At 43.6% G+C, this 27,629-nt stretch overlaps 1 protein-coding gene across 1 annotated transcript in view; it reads right to left on the minus strand.

Moving 5' to 3' along the window:
• LOC111156246 (shisa family member 9) overlaps nucleotides 1-27,629 on the minus strand; it is a 275,581-nt gene that overhangs the window by 236,361 nt on the left and 11,591 nt on the right. The window contains exon 2 of the mRNA XM_022517003.1: nucleotides 25,967-26,094. Within this exon, the coding sequence (XP_022372711.1) occupies nucleotides 25,967-26,094 (128 nt within the window). The remainder of the gene's footprint in view (nucleotides 1-25,966; nucleotides 26,095-27,629) is intronic.

Here is a 27,629-nt window from a genome sequence, read left to right on the forward strand (position 1 = left end):
GATTCTGAGCCAGAACCACCCAGCTAAGCCAATCCCCAATTCCTGACCCAAAGAAACCGTGTGGGATAATAAATTCTTGTTGTCTCAAGCCACCAAGTGGGGTAATATTTTACCCAGCATTAAGTAACTAATTAAGTGATTAATATTTAATTAACTAATTATTTAATTAACTAATTTAATTCACTAACTTAACTAATTTAATTAACTAATATTTAATTAACTAATTAATATTTTACCCAGCATTAAGTAACTAATTAAGCATTAAGTAACTAATTAACAGCATTCAGTGGAATAATCACATAATGATTTAAAAGAATGTGAGCCACTGGGTGGCTCAGTTGGTTAGGCATCTGACTCTTGATTTCAACTCAAGTCATGATCTCAGGGTCATGAGATCAAGCCCCGTATGGGGTGTAAGGAGTCTCTTTGAGATTCTCTTTCTTCCTCTCCCTCTGCCTGCCCCATCCCACACCCCACCCCCGGCTCTCTCTCTCTCTCTCTCATAATAAATAAAAGCTTAAAAAAACAAAAGCTTAAAAAAAAGAATGTTTGTGAAAAGTCCATAAGAACAGATCAATGAAATCCAAACAGAACAGAAAATAGGACACATGAAAAGATAATATGAAGAAGTTTAATTCATAAGGACAAGCTAATATTATTCTCATTTCTAAAAGGAGATAAATTTGTATATGCCATATCTGATGAGTGCTTACTATAAGCCAAATACTCTTCAAGTATTATCTCATTTGATTCTCAAAACAACCCTATATCATTATTCCCACTTTTCATTTGGGGAAACTAAGGCTCACAGAAGTTAACTACCTCATTCAAGGTTATATAGCTAGTAATGTAAGGACCTATTTTATATTTCCATTTTAGCCAGAGGCTTCCACTGAAGTTAAACAATAACTTTGTTGAGTCTAGCCCTGACATAAGTACAGCCATCTTGGCAAAGCAAAAGCTGGCACCCTGCACTGTAAGAGTGGGTTAGCATAAGAATGGCCATCCTGAAGGCCGGGAAGCCATTTTACTGAGCGTTCCTAACCAGCCCACACCTGCACAGAACTTGAGATCAAGACCTAGGAAACAACTTAACCGTATACCACCAGGGCGGTTAGGCGATGGCGCCACAGGGACCAGATGTTAAAGAAAAACAAATAGTTAACTTGCAGAGATCACAATCAGCAAGACAGGAGTCTCCCTTGGTTTGCAAATGTCCTGGCAATTTACAACAAAAAGGGCTATCTCTTCAACAGCCCAATTTCCAGAGACAAAGGACTCACTTCCTCAAGGCCTAAGGTCTCCCTCTCCACCATAAAACTGAAGGAGGCTGAGGCAGAAGGAAATGTAAATAAAGTTAAATTTCTTCTAAACCAAAATCTCACTTAACCGCCAGGATGGCGCCAGGGTAATGCCGGGGTGGCAAAAGGTTAAACAAATTTAAACTGTCAAAGTGGGGCGCAAGATATGTAGGTAGCTATGGGAAAGTGCTTTGAAAATGCACCTTGGCTTTGAGTGCTCGGGGTCCTTGTTGAAACCCGCTGCACTGGGCGGATACTTGGACCCCAGCTAGCTGGAAATAAACCTCGCTGTGTGACTTGCATTATCGAGAGTGTTCTCTGTCTAATTGAGGGGTGGTCGACTCCGTACTCTAACAGTAAGGGGTGGACTTTGACTAGAACCCAAGACACTCTGACTTTCAACTCAGTTTTTCTAGCCACTACTAGTGCCTATAGACAGAATAAAAAGGAGATGCACCAAATTGTATGTTTTTCAAGGATTTCCTTCTTGTACTTTATATTTTCTACAAGGAACAGCCACTCCATTAGTAACCACTTATTGTGGGGTGCCTGGGTGGCTCAGTTGGTTAAGCAACTGCCTTCAGCTCAGGTCATGATCCTGGAGTCCTGGGATCGAGTCCCACATCAGGATCCCTGCTCAGTGGGGAGTCTGCTTTTCCCTCTGACCATTCCCCTTTCATGCTCTCTCTCTCACATTTTCTCTTTCAAATAAATAAATAAAATCTTTTTTAAAAAGTTAATGTTTTCATAAGTCAAAATTAAGCAAACAAAAATGGGTTCCTTCTTGCAGAATCCAAAGGAAGCAAGGAAATATCCATTCTCATTTATCATGTTTCTCAAAGGGATCTCAGGGTGGGATAATTTTTCTTTCTGAGGGTCTCCCTTGGATGCTGTAGGATTTTCGCACCACTGCCTCTGTCCACCAAATGCCCCATAGCACATGCTGTCAGTGCCTTGCCAGCAAATGGTCAGCCCTCACCTCTCCAGCCAGAGCTGCCAGCTGCAAACACCTGTGACCCTCTGCCTGGTAACTTCTGCACTATTTGGAGCACACGCTTTGTTCCAACACAGGCATCAATGCCCCTGGAAGCAGCCCTCCGCCAGTACAGAACTAGAATTTGGCAGCTCAACATCCCCCTGCCTTCCCCGCCCCTCAGTTGCAGTAACTCTGAAGGCACATTCTGCTCTCACGAAGTCCCCATCAGGACTGAATTCCAGCTTCCCAGGCAGTAAGTGGCCTGACACACACCCTTTATGGGCTTCCCCTTCTTGCTAACCCTCACCTGCCAGTGTTTTCGGGACCACCTCCCAAAAACATGCCTTGCCCTCAGATCCTTGTCTCAGGGTCAGCTTCCACAAAAATCAAGCCAAGGCCGCTCTCCAGACCCATTAACACTGAAAAAGCTCCTACAACTTCCAAACACCCAGGCTTGGAGGGTACAAGTGCTCTCTCCCTGCTTAAGAAAACAGTTAAGTTCCATGGCTGCTTTCTAGTCAAAGACCTCTGGCTCTAAGAAAAGCTCATGGCCATGTCATTTCATGGAGAACTATCCCACCACCACCACCACCACCACCACCACCAAAGTCCTTCAGGCATACCCTCTGTGCCTGCTGCTCTCCCATTTTCCAGCCCTTTTAGTCCAGTCCCTCTCTGGGGTTCAAGAAAAAGTGATGTTTTTTAGTGCAAAATAATAACATGGCTTTGGGCTTAACACCAGCCCAGGAAGGAAATAGTCATAATAATGGCTAACATTTATTGAGTGCTTATCATATCCCGGAAAGAAGGTAAGACTTTACACAAATTATTTATTGTGGTTCTCCTAACGCAAAGAAAAGTGGCTGTTTGGAGGCCAAGAGCACCTAGAAATAAATTCAAAGTGGGCCAGTTCATTCAGCCAACAAAGATCTATTAGAAAACAGTATGTATTTATTGAGCATCTACTAAGTTCAAGACAATGTGCTAGGTAGAGACATTAAACAGAGACCAAGTCATACAAGTTCCCTCTTCTCTCAGGAGCCACATTCTAATGGAGCATTGGGTTGAATCGGGATGACTTTGTCCACCCCCCCACTCCGGGGAGGGGGGTACCTCTGTCTGAAGACATTTTTGTCCTTAAGTGGGGACTGGGCATGTTCTTCGTGGGTAGAGCCAAAGGATGTTGGAAAACACCCTAAAAGGCACGGACAGCTCACACAATAAATAATTATCTGGCCTACGATGTCAAAAGTGTCCAGTTTGGGAGACCACGTAAGAGAGGAAGGAGGAGAGAGGATGACAAAACCAAATGACAAATTTCGAGATGTGAAGCCTGAACACACGTCTTCCTCTCAGCTTTGGTTATCAGAAAGTGACAAAGCGAGAGAGAGAGAGAGAGCGCGAGCACAAGCAGGGGGACTTGGAGAGGGAGAAGCAGGCTCCCTGCTGAGGAGAGAGCCCAGATGCGGGACTCGATCCCAGGATCCCAGGACCCTGGGGTCACCACCGAGCCAAAGGCAGACACTTAACCACTGAGCCACTCAGGCGCCCCCTTCAGCTTTGGTTATCAATCTGTAAAATGCTATTTGCATTATATGAGCCCCTCATTGCATCCACAAATGGAAGCAGGGTCCCCCCCCAAGATTTATTTATTTGGGGAGGGGGGGCGGGTGGATAGGGGCGAAAGGGGAGAGAAACTCTCTAGCAGACTCCACAGTAAGCATGAGCAGAGGCACAGCTCCACCCGACAGCGGCAAGATCAGGACCTGAGTCAAAAATCAAGGAGTAGGACACCCAACCAGCTGCACCACCCAGGTGGCCCAGGCAGGCCCCTTTCTTTTTTTTTTTTTTTTTTTAAGATTTTATTTATTTATTTGACAGAGAGAGATCACAAGTAGATGGAGAGGCAGGCAGAGAGAGAGAGAGAGAGAGAGGGAAGCAGGCTTCCCGCTGAGCAGAGAGCCCGATGCAGGACTCGATCCCAGGACCCTGAGATCATGACCGAGCCAAAGGCAGCAGCTTAACCCACTGAGCCACCCAGGCAGGCGCCTGGCAGGCCCCTTTCTTAACCGAGGGTACCCATCACAGCAAGGAAGTCAGAGAAGAGCTCCCCCACCCTTCAGCACATTCCTCAGCTCAGCCCAGGGCTTGGTTTGCCGAGACTGCTCTCTCTGTCAACCCCACCCACCCTCCTTTTGTAAGGAGAGACATCAGGATGGGTCTTTTCAGTCATTTTACGCATCTTATCATTTATTTATTCCACCTCATTTCACAAAGGGTTCGGGGCACTTAAGTAGATATAAACAAACAATCACACATCCTGACCAGGAACAATGTGAATCAGAAGCAGGAGCGAGGAGGGCTCTTTGTCTGGCTGTTGTCTGTTTGGAATCTCTTCTCTGAAGAGCCTCCCCGCAACGCCCCCCCCAAGATGCCAGGTGCACGAACCCACACCCGCTCAACCACGCTCCTGCTCCAGCTGAGACTTGGCTGGAGCTGACTCCTCCCACCGCAGGCAGTGAACACATGATCCCAGAATGACCAATCAGAGCGCCACCCCTCCTGGTCATGGTGATTGGTGCAGGGAGGGTCATCTGACCTACCAGCGACCAATCAGAGACTTTCCCAAGATTCTTTCCAACCTGGTGGGGGAAGAACAGCTCTCCCATTCTCTGGGGTCTGGAAGGTGAGGACAATGCTGGGGGTTAGGGCTGCCACCCCAGGGAGAGAGCCTGTCTCAAAATGACGTCAAGAGAAGCGCACAGAATCTAGAGATGGAGAGAGAGAGAGCTCTGAGAACACTTACTGAGACCTAGCCATGTCTGAACGCCAGGGACGTGGCTCACTGAATCCCTTTTTGCTTGCATTCATTAGGTTTCTGTCACTGGAACCTAATAGAGAGCATAGGCCAAGGGGAAAGCAAGACAGACACCAGAGAGCAGGAGATGAGGGTCAATACGAGTTTGAATTTGGTTGTGTGCTTGTGGGTAAGCAAAATGGAAAGGGTAGACTGATGACATCCATCATTTTCCTCTTTATTTTTTTTTAAGATTTTTACTTATTTATTGGACAGAGATCACAAGTAGGCAGAGAGGCAAGCAGAGCTAGGGGGAAGCAGGATCCCTGCTGAGCAGAGAGCCCAATGCAGGGCTTGAACCCAGGACCCTGGGATCATGACCTGAGCCAAAGGCAAAGGCTTTAACCCACTGAGCCACCCAGGCATCCCCATTTTCCTTTGCCCTCAATGAGAACATTGAAGCTTCTTAGGAGAAGCAAAGCTTTGTCCAAGCACTGGCTTCTCCAAATACAATGGGCTTCATGGAAGGAAATGCTGGGATATGGAGATGATGTCCTCTCTGATGGACCCCCTTCAGCAAACGTTAAGAACCGGATTTGCAAAGCTGCTCTCTACACTCTGCTGTGGATGCTGCGGGGTTCATCCTTACATGGTTGGTCAAACTGTTTCTATGGGATCATGAGAAAGGCAGTGTGAGCCAACGATGCACGTTTCTGAAGGTTCTTATGACGAGTCAACATTCCTGGAACTGGTTCCAGAGCATCTCCGCTGCTCATTATTCTCAGCCTGTTTTTGCCCTTTCCTGCTCAGAAATAAGCTCACCTCTACCAACTTCTAAAGGTTCTGCTCTCGCCTTCCAAGAAGGGAAGTTCAAGAGAGTGAGAATCTCCTGTCCTTTTGAGAAAGATTGCACTGAGGGGTCTGCTGATGTTGGGGAACTGGCCTCAAGAGCTTCCCCTTTCCTTACCTCCTATCTCCATGGTTAATGTAAGCTGTTAGGATATCATGGTACCATTGGGCTGTCACTGCACTGGGGATCTCCAATGCCTCCAACCCAAGTAACAGATTGTTCCAGAGTTCCTATCCTTACAGATAAAAGAAAAAAGCTACTATGTCCCTCAACTTGTCTGGGAGCAGTGATGATATAATGAGACACAGTCTAACCATGTACCATGTACCATGGACAAAGACAGATTTGTAGCCAAGTATTATCACTGCGACGCAGGGAAGGTAAGGTGTGGTGGTTTCATTTGTCTGTGTTTGTTTGTTTGGTTTGGTTGGTTTTGCTGCCCTTGGAAGCGGGCCAGCTGTTTTACATGCAATGTCCGTTCATCTTCATGGCAATCCATCCAAGGACTGGATAGTAACACCACCATTTCCTACACAGGGACAGGATATGTACTTTTCCAAAGGTCACACCATTATTATGAAGCAGTACCCATGAATTGAACTCACGTCTAAAGGACCCCCAAGCCTGTGCTTTGGTCTCTGCCTTGGACCCTGGAAGGTGGGCACCAGCTTGCGGGAACCAAAAGTGGGCAGAAGAACCCTCTGCCCCTGGGGCTTATCCAACAAAAAATGCCTTCCTTCTTCTCATCGGGGCCTTGTGTGAGTCACGCCATTAAAATATAGTATCTCATGGTGGCTCAGTGGGTTAAAGCCTCTGACTTTGGCTCATGTCATGACCTCAGGGTCCTGGGATGGAGCCCTGCATCAGGCTCTCTGCTTGGCAGGGAACCTGCTTCCTCCTCTCTCTCTGCCTGCCTCTCTCCCTACTTGTGATCTCTGTCGTCAAATAAATAAAAAAATAAATCTTTTAAAAAATAAAAATAAAATATGATATCTGGGAGGAGTCAACATTTAGTTGGCCATCTACCCCTTATATCAGAGTCCAAATTAGTTCACTGGATAACTAGAACTCTTAAGACAGCATCTCTTGCAATATGGTCCGGGACCATCTCTGTCAGCATCACCGGGCAGAAGGGTGAAGACTTTTAAACAGCTCTATGTCCCAATCCCACCCCAAGACGTGCTCTCTCAGCATCTCTGCCCCCAAGAGAAGAGGCTCAGCTGATGGTCCTTCCACGTACCAGCCATGGCAGAGAACCTGTTCTATGCTAGGCATATGCTAGAGGACTTGTCATTTCTATAATTTCTGTGGTCCTTTGTTGAGTATCACTATGAGGGCAGGAGGAGGCCGGAGTAGGGGGAGGCAGGTTGAAGCACGTTGACGGAGAGGGCAAAACACGAGCCAGACAGATTTAGGGATTCAAGTCCCAACACCGACACTTGGACAAGTAATTACCTCCCTGGAGGTAGGCTACCCACATAGTCTTCAAATTCATATGTTAAAGCCCCACCTGCCAAGGGATCTGTATTTGGAGAGAGGGTGGGCGAGGAGGTATTAAAGGGTGAATGGGACCGCAAGTGTGGGGGCTTGAGAGCACTGGTACCCTTTTAAGAAGCAGAAACACCCGCTACCTGTCCTCCACCACGTGAAGACCCAGCAAAGAGGCAGCTCTCCACAAGCCGGGATGAGAGTGCTCCCTAGGAACCAAAGAGGCGAGCACCTTGATCTTGGACTTCCCAGGCTCCAGAACTGTGAGAAACAACTTTCTGTTGTTTAAGCCATGGAGTCTGTGGTATTTTGCTATGGGAGCCTGAGCTGCCTGAGCGGACACAAACTATTAAGTGAAATAAACAAGGATGCGAAGCTGTTTATAAATGTTAATAAATGCATGGAGTTATCTTTGGGAGAATACACAATAAACTAGTTACAGTGGTTGCCTCTGAAGAGGACAGGGCACTGGAGGATAGGGGACACCTAATGCTTACTTTACACCTATTTTTACTGCTTGGGTTTTTTTTTTTTTTTTCCCTCCATGTACATATTGACCTATTTGGATAGATAAATACATTAATTTTTAGTGTGCGCTTTATGTAAATGGGCAGAAGACACTGCCCAGAGACCTAGAGAAGCTGTCCTTCTGGGAAATCTCCAGCTACACAAACCACCTAAAAATCAATCCCTAAAACTCCAATGAACACGCCAGGCAAGGGCATCGGTGGGCTCGCATGGCACAGGGGCAGGGCTGTGGTTCACGAGAGGACTGGCTAATTGTATGAGGGTACCTGCCCATATTTTCTGCTCCAGGTTATAACAGTGACCTCAGAAGAGACGTTTTGGGGGTATTGGAACAGATAAATAAGCCCCATTACTTTCCAGCCAGTCCACACTGTGTCAAGGAGTGGGCAAGTTGGCAGGGCATCAGCTGTGGGCATCAGGCAGGGGTTTCACAGAACCATATATTGGTTGAGGCAAGGAGTCTGCCCATCTTGGGCAGGGATCTGAGGCCAGAGGGAGCAGCTAAAATCATGTTCAGCCAGAACTGCCGGCAATGGCTGTTTCTCTGACTGAGCACCAGATGAAGGAACTGGCTCGTGTTTAGGGGCCAAGTTATATGAAAAATGCATCTCTTTAAATGCTAGAATCACACTCAGGAGAAGCTCGTGGGAAGTGAGTCTGTCTGAAGCAAAAGCAGACTCATGTCTCCCATCTTCCTTCAGCATATGCTCATTGTGTGGCATGGTGACCAGAAATACCAACTTTATTTATGTTCTCTCTCTCTCTCTCTCTCTCTCTCTCTCCCTGGCTCCCCCTCTCCCATTCACTTCTCCCCATCCCTGACCTGAGATCACAAAATTGAGTCCACATAGCTTAGAAGCACTTATGCCTGACTCTGCTCCGTGGTAAGAAAGCGTGGCATTGAACTGGCCAGCTCCTCCTCCAACCATGGAAACTTAGAGAATTGTTATAATCAGATCCCAACTGCTCAAGCATCCCCAGTTTCCTAGCAACCCTCCAAACGCTTTGGTGCAGGACTGGAAGGAGGATTCCAGGGCTGAGGTGGTGGCTGGTGCGTTCAAGATTGCTGGAGAGCTTCCCCAAACTCTTTTCAAACTCTTTTCATCTACCAGCCCAGCAGCCCAACAAGACGCCTGTTAGACAAGTGATGTCAGGCAGCAGGCTTCTGCTCAAGAACTCCAAGAAGCTGAGTTCGAAATTCCTTAACCTGGACCTCAGGGCCTTCCGTTCATCAGTGGGCTTCACCCCCACTCACTCCCAATGCCCGCCCATCTGCCCCTGCAAGCTCGGTCCTCGGCACCTGCCCCAGCAGGCTTCTGCAAACGGACCCCTCCATGCACCTGTGTTTCCACACATCTTCCTCACCAACCATGTCTTCCTCCCTCAATACATCCCACATTTCCTACCTTGATCTCCCTCGCCCATCAATGATCTCTCGGTGCTCACTGACGCCAACTTCTGCTGGAGACCCTCAGTAAGTTTCGTTACAATGCCTAATCAGAGACGCAAGGTAAACCCATCCCAGAAGGGCTAAGCCAGAGGCAGAGAAAACAATGCAAGAAAAAGAGGGTCAGGCAGCTTCCAGAAGTTAGGAAAAGTGAGTGGGATGGAAGACATGAGCAGAGATAGCTGGGCAAATAAATATCCGGAGGCGAGATTAAGCAGAACACTAGATTTATTTCAACCTTTGGAGATTTGATTGTTTCACTTTTGGAATACTCAGCACCCATCCCCTACTTACTCTGCCCAGCATTGCTCCCTCGCTCCCTCACTATGGGCGGTCTTGGTGAGACTGTCATTCAAGGTACCTGTTCCCCTTTGTCAAGTGTCAAGCATATAACTCAACGTGAGCCAACCATACTCTCCCCTTGGACTTTAAATTTCAGTGGAGTGAGTACAGAGAGAAAAAAAAAAGGTTGCAGTGATTGACATCTGCAGGGGAGCTCTGCTAAGACCATGCCAGTAGCTCATGCCACCAGCCCTGGTTTGAGCTGCCCAGGTTCCCACCATCCCAAACTCTGCTCTTCAGATGTTCCCTCAGTTTTATGAACCATCCCATTTTCTTCGAAAGAGCTCCCTTGTTGCATGAGTCACACAGCACTGATTTCTGTTGCTTGTAACCAAAACGCCCTGATACAGACAACTAACCCCAAACCTTGAAGGAGGACAGGGATTAGCATGCACAGAAAGGAGGAAAGAAAATTAATAGCTTTGGCCTCCACTTCTTTTTTTAGGCCACTCTAAGGGGCGTGGCTGATGACTTCAGAATGGGCCTAAGGCCGACTCAGCTATCAACGGGGACAGCCTGAGAGCACAATGGATGGCCTTGGGACAGAATGAATTTACCACCGGAGACAGTGATGAAGGAAGGCCAGGTTCACATTTACCCCGCAGTGTTCTTCAATGTTAGCTCTCCAGATATTATTTCCTCTCTAGATCCATGATTATTATACAAAAAGATGTTTAGTAGATATATTTAGTAGATATATAGTAGATGTTTTAGTGAAAAACACGGAAATGAACAGAATTGTGAATGGCTTCACAGTATTTGAGTCTCTAATGGGTTACTATGTTACTGAAAATCTCCAAGAGGCAAGAGAACATGCAGGTATTCCCACATTTATTTGGCCAAGAAACTCTCATTTTGCAGAACATCTCAAAGGGCTAGTGTTCCATGGAACATCTACTGGGAAGCACTATTACAAGGACAGATCAACCACCGAGACACAATATAATAGATGTAAAGCATGAAACACAGTGCCTAGTCACAGGAGGTTCTCAACAATTGTAGCAATAGGCTATACTTAGTATCTCACTTTGCTCCCTCTCATATCTGAATAGCACTTCCCTACATTGACTTATATAATCCGTTCTGTTCCTTCACCAGACTCTAGCCCTATTGGGCTTCCTTTATTTCCACAGGCATGATAAACTATCTTCCTGTCTCAGGGCCTTTGCACATTCGGGTTTTTCTGCCTAGAACCACTTTCCCCCATGTTTCACTTGGATGGTTCCTTCTCATTCATTCTTAGGCTTCATTTTAATTGTCAGCTCCTCGGGGATGCTAGCCTTGTTAATCTTGATCCTGTCACCTTCCTTGTTTCATATTATGCATATCACAAACAATAATTCTTACTTTCTTAATCTATTGAATATAAGAACAGTTTTCCACCACTCATGTATAGACCAGAAGTCAGAGATGTGGCTTGCTTGCTTTCTTTCTTTTTTTTTTTTTTTTTTTTTTTTTTTTGCTCCATTAACAAAGTGTTTAACTAGATAATGCAAGACAAAGGTCTATGGAATGAATGTGTAATCCAAAACTCATCCTCTATATAAAGGATATTGAACAATAGAATATGTCCCATTTTCAATGGCAGATTTACGAGAATGCATATGCGTTCTTCACGTTGCCCTTTGTTGCATTAGCCACGTTTAAAAAACAAAAACAAACACAGGATATACTATTGAGATTCGGTCCTGGATGGGCATGTCTATAGGACACTAAAAGGAATGTAGTTCCATTATGTAGTTTTGTGGGAGTATGACTTAATACATGTAAATAGCATAGGGAACCTAAAAGAACAAAAGGTTATCATATGCCTCAAACTGTCCATTCACGTATTCATTCATTCATTCATTCAACAAAAGTATGCTAATCACCTACTATACATTCAAACACAATAGGTTAGGCACTATACACTTGAGGCCCTCCCAATCCATCAATTTGGCTTATATTCCCTCATTTTATATTGCATTTATCTTCCTTCATTTACAAAATCATGTCTTTTTTTTTAGAGAGAGAGAGAGAGAAAGCATGCATATGTAAACAGTCGGGGGAGAGGGGAGAAGGGAGAGAGAGAATCTTAAACAGGTTCCATGCCTAGCACAGAGACTGACATGGGGCCGAACATGGGGCTCAATCCCACAACCCTGAGGTCATGACCTGAGCTGAAATCAAGAGTTGGACGCTTAACCAACTGAGCCACCCAGAAGCCCCCTAAGTCCTTTAAGGGGCTTGTATCCTATGTGTGGCAGAAATAGGAATAGAGAGCACACAAGTAGCAGGCAGAGCAGATCAATCTCACCACTCAGACCCACTGCGCTGGAATACAGCTGCAAAATCCCTTTCAACATTCCACTGCAGGCAGCCGCTAGTGGTCATGAGTGATAGCACCCAGAAGGAGCCCTAGGTGCCTACTCTGGGTGGAAGAAAGAGCCCAAGCTTTGCAGTCAGACCCCAGTGTGTTTGAATCCATGTAGCAGTTTACTCTGTCAGATATGGATAATCCGACCCACCTTCTCATGGTTAAGAGAATTAAATGAGATAACACATTGGAAACAACCTGCCTCACAGCAGGTATCCAACAAATGCTCTCCGTGCTCTTCCTTTTACCCCCAAGGAAGCCTCCTAGAGGGTTTCATATACAGTCATTGCTTAACAAAATGGACTGGCGTGAACAGAAACCTCGCTGAAGCAAGCAAAATGGGACACAAAGAAGGAACACCAAGAAAATGTAACAAAGAACAACTTCTCCCCTCTCTCCCCTCTATCTACAACACAATCTATCCCATTTCCCCCCCATATTTTTACTAAAAAGCATCCTGGGAAGCAGGAGATGCTCAGAGAGTTTGTGATTGAAAATCCTAAGACTGAGTCTTTTGTTCTTAAGTGCTTTTCTTAGCCTGACCTGATTTTGCTCCAAGAGGTGAGGATTATAAGATCTGGTGGCATATTTGGGGCATTTGGGGACTCAGAGTCAAAGGGTCGGTAAATACTTGATCTTAACCACAGATAAGCCAGGGCTTAGAGCTTGCCATTGGATGATTGCCCAATTATAGGATATGAAATTAATCTGTGGGTCTATTGTTTTGTTTTTTTTTTCCCCTTGTACCCATCACCTCCTCCTTCTGGATTGTTAAGGCTTCCCTTCAAATATAATAATTCAATGTAGAACATAGCTGCTAGAGATAGAATGCTGTGCTTGGCAATATATTTAAATCAATATTGTGATCCAAAGCAGGAGATTATTAAGGTGACTTCCCCCCACCAGAGTTAAGGGGTTTTTTTTTTCTTATTATTTGCCATATCAACACACCATAGTCATTGCATAAATATTAAACATACCCAATTCCTTCCTTAATTTGCTTTCATACTGATGAAATTGAGAGTCAGCATGGATAGGACATTAACGAAGCAATCTAAGAGCCAAAGAAGCTGAAAGAAATGGAGGGAAATGCTATTGAAAAAAATCAATTGTGATTAAATTGGTGGACTGGTCTCTGAAAGATTGTCTTTGTGTGACATTTCATAATTTCCAGGTAATGCCGGAATATCTGTTCATGATCTTTTAAATGTATGCAACTTCTCTTAGCACATAATTTGGCAACTGCTAAACTCTTAAAACAGCACTGAAGGTTGGGTCCACAAGAAATCAAACCCTGATGGATCCACAAAGAAAAAGCAGCAGTGGCAATTCCTTGAAAATGTGCCCAGGGTTGTACTGTGATGGCATTCACTTGACTAATTTTTATAGAGCACTTATCATGTGCCAGGCACTGTGCTAGGCAGTGGGGATACAAGTGGAGGACAAGACAGACAAGGTCCCTAGGATCACAAAGCTGATGTGTTGGTGGAGAAGAAACAAAGAAAACACATGAATGAGATGACTTTAGGGAGTAAGCTATGATTAAAATAAAATGGGATCCTAATAGAGAGGAATGGTGGTAGGGCTCTTTATATAGGGTAGGCTGCTTTCTATAGGGATGGTTTCCCCCAAAAGATAACAGTTTAGCCAAGACCTGAATGGTAGGAAGGAGCATGCACTTGCAAAGGTCTGGGGATAAGTGTCACCAGCATATGGAAGAGCAAAAGCCAAGCTCCTAAGGTGGCATCGATCCTGGCACGTTCAAAGAAGAGAAAAGAACTTGCTGTGGTCAAGGTCAGGGGAGATAAAGAGTAGAAGGACAAGAGCTAAGGCAGGTTATGTAGGATCTTGCAGGCCTTTGAGGAGCTTGATCTTTTTTTTTTAATTGCAGTGGAAATGGGCAATGGAAAGCCCAATCGGGTAGCAGCAAACAGGTAATGTGATTCATGATGTAATGAAGTTAAGGTGAAGACCTAGTTTACACTCTACCCCAAACTGCCCAATGCTCAAATGCAAGGTGGGGAAGCAAAAGGACTAGACTTGGAGTTTGGAGATTGGGGTTCTAGTCACTTAGCTTAGATCAGTCATAACTAGTTAAGTGGCAGGGCTTCATTAGTTTACCTGCCAAACATTTACCAACTGCCTACTGTGTGTTTAGGTGTAAATGCTGGGACCTAATCCCAGACCTCAAAGAGTTCACAGTCTAGTAAGATGAAATCAAGACAGAATTAGCTCATTTATGCATATATTTGGGTACTCCTGGCTAATAGGCTATAGTCCCAGGTGATTTTTTTTAAAGATTTTATTTATTTATTTGACACAGAGAGAGAGGTAGATCACAAGTAGGCAGAGAGACAAAGAGAGGGGGGAAAGCAGGCTGCCCGCTGAGCAGAGAGCCTGAGGCGGGGCTCGATCCCAGGACCCTGAGATCATGACCTGAGCCGAAGGCAGAGGCCTTAACCCAATGAGCCACCCAGGCGTCCCCCCACAAGGTGATATTTTTAAGATCTAAATGAGATAATATGCTTTGAAAACTAATTTAGGAAAGGCAGCTTTTGCTTACAGAAATCAGTGCTCTTTCCATTGCAAGTGACAGAAATCCAACTCCAGCTGATTAAGTTTGAAAGAAATGGATTATCTTATGTCACTAAAAATCTCACTTCAAGTGTGGCTGGATCCAGGAACTCAACCAGTACCATCAGAACTAAACTCACTCTCTCCATTCTGACTTTCTGCACAATAGCTTTATTGAATGGGAGGTTTTCCACCTTGTGGTGACAAGATGGTTTCCAGAAACTCCAAGAGTACATCCTCTCTTCCTTGCAACCCTATCAGTAAGTTATTTTCCCCCAAGCATAGCAACAAAATTGTGGACCTAGTTTTTACTGCGTCACCTGCCTGGTCTTGAACCCACCACTGTGGTCAAAACAACTGTGAAGAAAAAAAACAAAGTTGGATTAAACACTATATTATTCCAAAATTTAGACTACACTGTGGAAATAGAACACATTTGTTGGCTTATGACTGAGTCAAAAACTCACACTCGGAAGAGGATGAGATTGGCTGCACCAACACCTAGATGAGAAATGGTTCCCCAAAAGAAATATCAAGGTGTCGTTGCCCAAAATTGAGGCAATTTTAGCCAAGTAAAATTTGTAGATGATGTTTCAGTTCTGCAGTTAAATTGAGGTGACCAGCTAACTAATCTCTGAATTTCTTTCTAGTGCCAAAATTCTATAAACTCATTCACTCATTTAGCAACACACACTGAGTGCAGAGTATATGGCAGACACTACCACAGGCACTGAAGATAGAACAATGAACAAGGTAGCTGAAATTTAAGTATGTAAATCATACACAGTACATACATGTTGAAATAAAATGAAATATTCTAGTTTACATAGAACGAATATTATATGACTTAAGATCATGTTTGTATCTATAAAGGAGTTATTAAAGGTAGAAACAAGATTCTCAGTATTGTATTATATGAACATTTTTAGGACTATATGTATGTCATGTTCCTGTATGTAAAATAACAATAAATACATGTTTTAAGAAACATGCCTGGGTCAGAACCTCTAGGCAAATTAGGGAACAAAAATGTTCACAAAGAACAGTTTTCAAAAGCAAGTTTATGCAATGTTTTTGTTGGGTGTCATCAAGGAATTGTTTGATTGATGACCTTTGACTTTTAATATATGCACTAACATTTTCAAGTAATGCTTCTGAAGAATGAGGCACTTCCTCTATTCCTTATTACTACTCAGTAAAGGAGGTCAGATACCACATGCTGCCCTTGCACAACTTCCAATTCTTGGGCTCTAAGCAAGTCAATATTTTCTTTAAAATCTCGACTATCTAGGGTGCCTGTGTGGCTCAGTCAGTTGGGCATCTGACTCTTGATTTTGTCTCAAAAGTCATTATCTCAAGGTCATGCAATCAAGCCCCATGTCAGGTTCTGTACTCAGCATGGAGCCTTCTTAGGATACTCTCTCCCCCTCTGTCCCTACCCATATGCACTCATGCTAAATAAATAAATAAATAAATAAATTCTTTTTTTTTTTTTTAATGTCAAGAGTATCTGAATATTTCAAAGGGTTTCATTTGGATTACAGCTAAGGCATCAAATTACACAAGTGCTGTACCAATAGCTATAAAGTCTATCTCTTCCCTTCATAACTTTAAGTCCATTTCAGAGACCTGCCAAGTAAACATGTATTTGTGATCAGTTGTTGTATCCTAAATATTCAATAAAATTTTTAAAACAACGTTTATCTGATAAGTTTCACTGTTGTATAACTTAGAAAAAAGCTCACACAGTTTCCTGGTTCTCAGTTTCATTACTTGTAAAATCCAAAGATTGGACCTCGTATAATCTCTGTGAAGTCACATATGTATAAACCTACATACCTACACACACACACACAAACACATAAACACACACACAAAACCAATCTCCATATCCCTAGCACCAACCCCCAGCATTTATTCAATAAATACTCAGTCAATGAGCAAACCATTTAAGGAATAATCAATGATTCCCCAAACTGCAAATCCTTGTTTGCACTTTCATCTGATTGGAGGGAAAAAGAGAGAAAAATAAGGACGGGGAAATGAGTTTTTCATAAAACTAACACTTCATTTGATTTAGGAACTGTATTTTATTTTGAGTATTTCTTCCCTACATGTCTGGTGTTAAAATGCCCATACAACTTATGAAATCATGGTGATAGTATTTTGTAGTTATTTTCACCATAATTTCCTTTCTTGGCAAAATTGGAAGTTAGTACACTATGTTGATCCCCCCATTCTTCAATTTCTTTACAATTTTTAATCATCTTTGAAACCAAAAGTGGGGTGAACCAAAGGCAAGATAATTCCTGAAGTGCCCTCACGCTCCAAAATTCTAGGAGATAAACTTTTCTTGCCACGTGGTTTGAACCGCATAAACAAATACGGGGAGTGATTCAGCACCATGGACAGATCTCCACATAAGAGACCCTCTTGGGGAACAAAAGGCTGGATTTAAATGAGTAGAATACAATGCAGGTTCTGCTTTGAACATGGCAGTCTTCGTGTGAGCACACAACTCCAAGCCTAATACCTAAATTAATGAGTTTAAGTCTCCATTTAATGAAATATTCAGATTATGATTACACTTAGTTTCATTAACTGCATTCTCAGAATAATGTGATGGGGTTTCCTTTTCAACTTGTAATTAACTTTATTGAGAATTCTTATTGGGGTTTTTCAAGCAGCTTCCTAAAACCGCATTATAAATTATTTTAATATATGTATTATGGTATTAAACTATATTGCTTCATTTCATATCAGCTGTTGGTTTTTTTTTTTTTTAAGATTTTATTTATCTATTTGACAGAGAGATCACAAGTAGGCAGAGAGGCAGGCAGAGAGAGAGAGGGGGAAGCAGGCTCCCTGCCAAGCAGAGAGCCTGATGCGGGACTCAATCCCAGGACCCAGAGATCATGACCCAAGCCTTCGGCAGAGGTTTAACCCACTGAGCCACCCAGGCACCCCTGTTATTTTTTTTTTTTTTTTAAGAAGAAAAAAATTCAACACTAATCCTGAAGAACAGCAAGCTGACTGAACTGAAAAGAAGACCCTGAAAAGAATCTATACTCAACTCCTGACAGGTAATCCTGAAGTTTTGGTCTTCCCATGTCAGGGCATTTTTTTATTTTCCTACTAAAAGCAGTGTGACCCTAACCAAACAAAATCCCCTCCTCCCTTTATACAGTTTGTATAAAACTAACCAAACATGCAAGAAAGACCTATATTCTTTTTTTTTTAAGATTTATTTATTTATGTTGGAGAGAGAGAGAAAGAGCAGGGGAAGAGGGTGAGGGAGAGAGGGAGAATCTTCAAGCAGACTCCCCACACTGAGCATAGAGCCTGTCATGGGGCTCGATCCCAGGACCCTGAGATCACGACCTGAACCAAAAGCAAGAGTCAGCAATTCAACCGACTGAGCTGCCCAGGCACCCAGAAAGACCTGTATTCTAATCCTGATAGATCTCCCCTCAACCAAAGGTGAGGAAAATCAGCACATGGAATTTTTCTGCTTTCTTTCACTATGATTCTTGGAAAGTTGTTAGGGTGTATTTCTCGTTCAGAATGAAATATCAATTTCTCAAAAGAAATGTCCTAATCTCTTCCCTCTCCTTTGGCCCTGGGTGTTTCGAGGAGGTCTCCTGCATGCTCCCATAACATCCTGACCTTACCTCCCATCATGCTTCTTTGCAATTACCTATTTATTCCACTGTACCACGAACTCTAGAAGGATAGTTCCCATCCTTGTAACTCCAATTCCTAGTACACTGCCTGGCTCATGGCAGGATTTTAGTAAGTATCAGTTAAATGTTGACTGACTTGATGGAAATTTTAATGACAACGAATCAGACAAATTGGCTAAAATCTGAGTCCTCCAAAACAGAAATAGTGACTTTATCTCAACTGGTCCATTTTCAAAGATTAGTATAGTCTAATACAGTGGTTCTTAGCAGAAATCAATAAAGGAGGACAAGAAAGAGAAGAGATTTAACTGGAGCATCACCCATGTAGGTCTTTGGGGAGGGCACAGGAAAGGTCAGGAATACAGTACAAAGCCTAAAGCCACGGAGAGGTGGTGGGTTCATGTTTGCACCCATGTATAGGATCTGAACTCCTTACTGAATATGTCTGCGGCCTTAGGCAGGTTTCTTAAACTCTCTGAGCCACAATCTTCTCATCTATAACATGGGGGTGCAATATCTATTTCTGTTTTATTTTTTACTCCTTTTATATCCACACTAAGCGTCAAAAACATAGTAGGCATGTTGCATCATTTAATCCTAATGTATAAATAGAAATGCTGCCCCAAAGAAACTGTGTCCAAGAATAGAAGCCTATTCCTTGGTATGGAAGGAAGAGAACTTGGCATCTTTTAAGCTAAACGGGACACTGTGATGGGCACCTAGGCTTTCTTTACAAATAGTCCTACAGCTGCTTTGAAGCACTCTAGAAAAACAATGCAAATCTAATTAGGCAATGCCCTGTGGCCAGCATTAGTAGCAATTTTTGAAAATAGTCCAGGAGGCAGCTTACAGAAAGTGGTAGGTTTGGTTTTTTGTTGTTGTTGTTGTTGTTGTTTTTTCTTTTAAGAGTTCTGTTTCTCTGTTGCTTGCACACACACATACACTTACCGTCACACACACACACACACACACGGACCCCCTCATGCATACACAATCTCATTTTCTGGGTGGAAACACAAGACGTGTTTGAGACCATACAAATTCCTAAGGTCTGCTCTGCCACTGTAAATAAAATATTAAAATCAATATTCCCAACAGAACAAAAGCTCGTGTGGTTCAACAGGAATAGCAGAAAAACATAAGACAGGAACAAATGTCTAAGAATGGGACAGCTGCTCCATCGGAGCCATTTCCTTGGGAAGAAATTGACAGATTCCTCAGTTCTCATTTGCATCAAAAACATTAGTAGTAACAAACACACACATCCACACACACACACACGCAGATTGTGTTATCAACTGACACACAGAGTGAAAACATTTTCACTTTGAAATATCAACTTCACAATGAATTCGTGCTGGTGTGTATCGCTGTCCCTTCTTCATAGACCACATTAGCACTAATGTTCACTCATTCCACAAATAATAATGGTAACGACCAACATTTACATGTTACCAGCCATTACGCTAAGTTCATTATATGTGTTAATGCATTTCATCTTCCTAACGATCTCGTATTTTGCTCCTTTTATAGTCTGGGACACAGAGGTTCAAAAAATTAATTTAATTTTTCCAAGATTACATAGCTAATAGGTGACAGAGCAGATAGCCGGTTCAGTTACCCCTGAGACCGGCCATGCCCATATCCCCCACTCCCTCATTGCACTATCACAAAGTCACACTGGACTTCCTTAGCAGGCACCATCCCCATATCAGAGACTCATCTGCGACACAGAATACATCAAGAAAAACCCAGAACTCTTGGTCTAAAGCCACACAAAATTGACTCAAGCCATTGCACTTGTTTTTAGCTACAAATGTGTTTAGCTAATCCACTTACAGAGCCAACTCCTAACTCTTATTAACTCTATTTTCTGACCCATGTGCCGAAGCCATAATCGCCATAGATCTTCAGACGGTGCTCTCTGAGCCTGCCTGACTGTGGAAAAGAATGTTCGCGTTTCAGAAACAAGAGAGTTGGTAGCCGAGGCTGGGTTGAAAAGTGTTAAAGCCTCGCAGGAGTTGGAATGCGCTGGGTTCCCTCAAAATTCAAAATCCCAAGGGTCCTGCTAACAGGTTCCACTGGGCTTCTTAAGGGGATTCGGCTTGGGGTTCATCCCTCCATGCATGTATTTGTTCTTTTAACAAACATCTACTGAGCCCTGTATCATCTCATTGGAGATACAGGGGTAAATGAAACAGACATGCTCCCCCCCCAACAAAGCTTCAAACAGCAATCTCCACCCCGTTTCTCAGGCCTGGCCTTCTTGGAGAACCCACCCCACCATAGTCATGAGAGGGGCCAAGATAATCTCCATTGCATCCCAGTGATAGAACCAGAGTCAGACATTTGATCCAGGGGAAGCCAAGTCACTGACTGGTGAGAAACTATTCATTTTCTCTCTCTAAATAATATGAATTAAAGACACAGTGATGATGTGCATTAAAGACAAAAGACCGTGATGCTTTATTACTCACTCCACCAATTGAAATCCCAAAGGTGGCCCTGATTCCTACCCTTCCTGAGCCTGGATATTCACCAGAAGATATCCCCATGGATATCCAACAAATTTCAGGCTATGTAGTCAGAGGGACCTGCGTATAAATCCTACTTCCCCCATCTTTTAACTAGGACACTGCGGACAAGTTCTTTCATTTTAAATTTTATTGTGGATATTTTCAAATATACACAAGGACAGAATGAACCCCTCTGTATCAGGTCACCCAGCTACAATAATATTTTCCCTCTCCTGTTTCATCTGCCATGCCCCACAATGTTATATTTTCCCGGTGATTTTTAAAGTAAATCTCAGCCATCATGTTAGGTGAGTTCCTCCCTTTCCATAAATCCCCGTTTTCTCTGTCATAAAACAGGAATTGCTATACCCCTTCCATAGGTTTTGTCACTCATTGGACAAAAACATATGGGGCTGCTGCTGTGAGCCAGCCCGGTTCCCACAACATGTGGGGCCACTATGATAGTACAAAGTGTTTGTTCTCATGGAGTTTATGCTATGAAAGGCATAAATAATGAGGAAGACAATTCCAGAGGGAACAAAAGTTATGAAGAAAATAATGGGGAGATGGGGAACAGTAGGTGACTTGGGGGCCAGAGGGAGACAAGGAAGTCCTCTCCAATGAGGCTTGGGGGCTAAGACATAAAAGCATGGAGGCCCTGGGAGCCAGGACACTCAGGGTCTGCCTGGCCCTGTTTAAATCCCAGCTCCATCACTGAGTAGCTGGACACACCATGCATAAGCCATTTAACCTCTCTGATTCTCAGTTTCCTCAGCTTTATGAGGTCAAAACAACAGTACCAACCTAATAAGGTTTTCAAGATTCCATGCGTTTGGGGTTTAGAATGCTGTCTATATAAGTTACTGTTAATATTTCGCTATCTTACATATATGTGAATCTTACACACCTGCCCTGAATAGGAAAGTCCCCTGATTTTGCAAAGATGTTTGGGACTATCCGGGCCAGTGCCTCCAAAAGTCAAGTCTGCAACATCTGGGTACCTTGGTAAATACAGACAAATGAATGGAAATTCATTTGGCCCTAGACATGAGCTGTGCGGAATCTTCAGAAGCTAAACAGTGAATCTGCCTTGCACTTAGTTCTTTGTAAACCCACTTGGGAAGGGTCCTGGGGCAGGAGGGGGTGGGGTGAGGCTGGAAGGGGAGCCCGGTCTTTCTGGTGGATTCTATATCCTGAAACATCCAGTCAGCATTTCTCCTCAGTTCAGGGTGAGAGCTCTCCTGCTCGTTATGCTGCTAAATAAATTGGGGGGGGGGGCATCCATCCAATTCCAAAGAAGGGCTGCATGTTTGCGTGGAATGGGAGGGTCCTCTGTCCCACAAGTCTATGTGAGAGCATAGTCAGTACATCAAACAGGTTCAATTCCAACAGTGACCAGGTGAATAGTTTTATGTGGCTGTTTTTATAGACACTGGGAGACACTTTTTATACTATGGCAATAAAGGCTTTGTAATTGCTGCTGACTTATTTTTCGGGTTGTTTTCAGTCTTTACCACATCGTTAAACAATACTGCCAACCAAAATTCTACTATCGAGTCGGCTGGACTAAATACAACGCAGTATCCTGGAGTGGATCCTGGAACCGAAAAGGGACGTACGTGAAGAAACGCCGCGAAATTCAAACATTATCCACACAGCACAGCTAAAAATAACATACTAATGTTGATTTCTTTGTTTTGACAGGTGTACACAGCAATGTAAGATGTTCGCATTGGGTGAGGAATATACAGAACTCTGGGTGTTATCTTTGCAACCTCTCTGTAAATATGAAATTTTTCCTAATCTGAAACGGCCTTTAAAAAGTGTTCTGTTTACACAAATGAGTTGAGAGACATTGATCCAGACTCTCTCCTTGTAGCCACGGCCCTCACTCCCATCGCCCATTCTTAAGACGATAGGGAGCCTATATTTACCCCGCACTCCCGGAAAGGATGGGGGGTGTCAATGGTAGGCTGCGAGGCTGGGGTGGGGGAGACAGCAGCACGTTCATAGCTCTTGAGGACAAAATGTGCCTTCAAAAGCAAACTATAATTATACAGAAGCTGAAGAGCGTTTGCAAAAAAATCACTATCTCATCTGAATCTACATCCTGTTCATCAAAGAGGTCGAGGCCCTTTTGATTATCAGACTAAATATTTTTAGGCAATATCACTGAATGCCTGGAAAGAACATGAACGGCATCAGCTGAAGAAAAATCCGTCTTCAGATAAAAAAGGCAAGTCTTGCCTATCACAGGAAAAATCAACCCTAGGAAATTTATAAAGGAAAATTGGCAAAATTGCCCCACATGGAAGCTTTCTGCCCCCTTCCACGTGCCTCTACCTTAGTCCTTCTCTACTCCCTTCCTTCTAATTATCCACTGACTTTTCATTCTCTTAGCATTGGACCAAAGCACAATGGGAAGACCAGAAAGGGGTCTAGCATTAGTATTAGGATGAAGAAAGAGAAATAGATGGAGAAGAGGATTCTCTAAAAGCTGTCAATTGGGTCACTGAATAAAGACAAAAGTGATATTCAAGTTTGGGCTATCGAATTCTCAGTCAAATATGGTCACTTGAATGTTTAATGAAGAACGCCCCAACAATGGCACGATGGGCTTCTTTTTGGTATGTCGCAAATTTTTTGTCATTGTAAATCTTCTTCATTTCCACAGTGTCCAGAAAAGGTTTTTATATTCAATAGATGCATTCTAACTCTGGCACCAAGAACTCTCAGTTGGATTGGATTCCTTCTCTTCTAGTTCTCTGTGGGTCAAAATGGGCTGGGTCAGCTGCATGGCTTCTTGCACCCCTGATAACTGATAAACACCAGTCATCAAGGCCTATCCTCTCAGTGAACTCCCCAAATCATTCCTTCTCCTGAACATGTAAATTTTCTCTGTGTCTATAATATATAAATAGCTCCTGTGAATCAATAAAAAGACAAAATCATTCCAAGGAAGCCTATCATTACTACCAAGCACTGAATTATTCACAAAAAGTGAACTGACTGATATAAATCTGTGGAAGGGATATATGCTTCTTATTTTCCAGATGTGCCCAAGAATTCTAGGAAATAAGGACTGGATCAACCCAGCAGCAATATATGAAATTAACATCTTGCTAATGCAAGAGTGCAATGTTGGCATGCACCTGGAACTCTCTTCTGTAGTCTCCCATGAATGCTCCGGTATAGTTCTACCCAGTAGAATTTTACAAGACACATTTCTTCTAATGAGTATAAATATCAATGATGACTGAGAGACACAGACTAAAAGCAAGAATCGTAAATAAATCCAGTTAGTCTGTCACAAGAGACTTGTGAATTACTCAGTGACTAGGACACCCATCTCTGAGCAGTAATTTGTTTTCAGTACAACTTCAAACAAAAGTACCTTATTGAAACAAGATTCATTAACGTCCCTTGCCCTTTTGCCTGATGCCATGATGAAACGTGGGTGACTTCAATGAGTCTTTTATTGCAATTGAGTGCTGGTTCAAAAATCATCGTAAAGATTGAAACGTCACATGAGAAACGTGTTGACAGTCACCAGGAGCAGCCAGGAACTCAACACCATTTCAACTTTGTCTCCTCCATGACGGCATTTGCTCGCCTGCCATGGCTGGAACCAACATACATCTAGCTTCAACTGATTTCCCAGGGACACCTTTCAGAGAATGTCCTCATTTCCATCAAAGCCAGACTTGGGCTCCGCAACTGCCGTGTCACAGTTGGTGCAATTAACTGTAACTTTCAGGGCTGTGAGATTCGGTCATAAAACTTCCAACTGCTGATGCGTTTTGCTCCAAAATGTGGCTATTTCTCCTGCCATTCTACGACCCGGTTCATAAATACATAATGTCGAATTATTTAATACAACGACACCTCAGACATTCTATTCAGTGGCCCATTGGCAAACTGTGTAAACATTGACTTTTCAAATATACTGCAACATTTCCCCGAGGCCTTGAAAAATTATCACTAGGCAGAATCAGAGACTTCGCATCACCTTTATCGAATACCAGAGATTCATTCCTCTACCCATCGAGCATAAAAATTCGTAGCCAAACAGTCCAAAACGATGATTCAGCAAATAAAACCCCAATGCAACTCTGGTAGCAGAGTTTCAGCCAAAGCAACCGAGACTCTAACATGCGCGATGTGTTTAAGAATCTCCAGCCACAACTAAATGGGTCTTTTACATTGTCTGGCTTTTGTTACTTAAACCAAGCCCTCCACGTTACTTTAATGTGGGAGTTACTTGAAAACATAATTGCTAGGAATAAACACGGGAGTACACTATTGTCAAAAACTAAACAATCTTGCTCCCCCCCCCCCCGCATTGGTCAGTATATCAGTTCCATAACATCATATGTCATATATAAAGACCTTTGAAAGGAGAGAAAAATTGAGGGAGCATACAGAGACTCCCAAGAATTCCTACTGAAACATAATAGCAAATGTAGCATTTTTTCCCCCAGCAGAAAAATGGAAGGGAATTTGCTACAGTTGAATCACACGTACCCATCCCAAAACAACATAACCGCAACTGAACGCCCCCCACACAAATATGGTGCATACACACACAGGGTAGTTTGTGATGTATTTCTGCCAAACTCTCTTTTGATGAAAAGGAGATCATATTCTACTGAACTACTATCAGTTCAGTGAAAATAGTATGAAACATAAAGGTCACCTCAAGAAATAGACAAATAAGCAAATGGGCCCTATCTCACCGATATCCCCCATCAAGAGGAACCACTAAAATGGCTAACAGATTACCTATCTCGGATGAACCAACCAAGTCACCCATCGGTTAACAAGGTACCCAACCATGATGAACGAACCAAGAGAGCCATTCATTAACAGGAGAACCAACCGTAAGAAACGGTTAACCAAGGTGTTCGCTCTTTAACAGAGAAACAGACCAAGTGAAATCTGACAATACCAAATAGGGCTTCATCCTGGACAGATGAAATCAAACTTCTAGCTAGTCAGCAAACAGAAAAGCTCTTCGTGAACCCAAACACAGACCACGAAATCTAGACACACGACCCCTGCATGGGTCACCAGGCGGGGCTGGGAACGGACCGCACGACTGTACTTACGAAGATTATTTATGGGGGTTCTGGTATCCATGTTTTCATAATGCTGGACATGAACCACAATGTTGAGGTCCCTCTCCATGTGGTCAGTGTTGCAGTGGCCCTGGGGCCGCATGACATCTGCAAGGGCTCTGAAAGAAGAAAGAATTTAAATCTGTTCATTCCAAACACAATGACTGGCACCTGCTGTGCTCGGGGCACTGGACTTAGGAAGACAAGGCCTCGACTCCACAGAGCTACCATTCTAGTTAGGGGAGGGAGGGAGGAAAAGATGTGAGGAAGTAAAAAAGATCGCTGCAATTAGAGGTTACATAAGGATTTTGTGCACAACAGTCCACACGCTCCTCACAACAGCCATGAGAAAGCAGCATCGACCACCTCAAAGAGTTGCTGAGAAGATCCAAGGAAGAATCTATGTAATATGTCTGTGCCCCATAAACTTAGTCCCCCCCACCCCATGGCTCATGCTAGATCCCACACATCATGTGCAATGATGGCCCAGTATTAGCAACAAATAACATTCCTGGAGTACTTACCATAAGCTGACCCCCCATCCTAATCGCGTTACGTGCCTTAATTCAACAAAGTATCATATGAATACCTTCTGAGGTTTATTACTCCTTCTCTGCAGATGAGCAAAGAAAGGCTCAGAGAGGTGAATTAACCTGCTAAAGGTCACACAGCCAGTTGTCCAGGGCTGAACTAGAGCCAAGGCACAGCTCTGTACACTGCGTGCATTGGGTTTCCAGCAGCTAGGGAGGATTTGGTGTGACCCGGCCCCACCCCACGTTGGTGCCCCTCTCAGTCAGGAGCTGGGATGGAGGGAAAAGCAGACAACCTGAGTCACCAGCTGTGTCTTGGGCCCTTCCCAGTTATCATCCTGTTTAATCTCCTGGACGCTCATCCAAGGGCTGATATATTTTACTATTTCCCGACAAGTAAGACAACAAGGTAAGAGGTGTTAAGGGGCCGTGTAGGGTTCCCAGGGCTACTGTAACAATATACCACACACTAGGTGGCTTCGAACCACAGAAATTATGGTCTCATGCTTCTGGGGCCAGAAATCCAAAATCAAGATGTCAGTAGGGCCACGCCCCTTGGGAAACCTGTAGGGGACTCCTCGCTTTGATTCCTCCTGGCTTCTGCCAGTTGCCGGAATTCTCCATCTTCCACTGGTGTGTGTCCCACGTTCTCTTTCAAGGACACCAGTCATAATGGGTTAGCGGCCCACCCTGCTCCAGGGTACCCTCATCTTAAATCACGACATCCATGATTAGACACAATCCCATGTCTAAATCATGTCACGTTCCCAGGACCACAAATCAGGACCTTATAAAAGACTTTTTTTAAGGGGTGATGGGCGAGAGAGGGGGCTGGCACCCAATTCAACCACAATAGTGACCTTCAGAATTAGATGTAAACTTAGCCAAGCCGCTCAGTGTTCGCACATGGAACAGAACAGAGACAGCTGTCAACGGTCATCTCTCCTAAGGTCAGACCTCACCAACACATTGACTTCTCTTCACCTGCTCTCCATCATGTCTTTATTTAGATGTGATTACCCTTGAATGGTAGAGACTGCTGCAGGTATAAAATTGCACAGGTGTGAATAATGACTTGAGCATTGTTTTTGCCATAAACCTCATGTTGCTTTCTCTTTGCACAA

Source organism: Enhydra lutris, unplaced genomic scaffold, assembly GCF_002288905.1.
Source record: "Enhydra lutris kenyoni isolate GAN:26980312 unplaced genomic scaffold, ASM228890v2 scaffoldscaffold45, whole genome shotgun sequence".
Taxonomy (NCBI): Eukaryota; Metazoa; Chordata; class Mammalia; order Carnivora; family Mustelidae; genus Enhydra; species Enhydra lutris.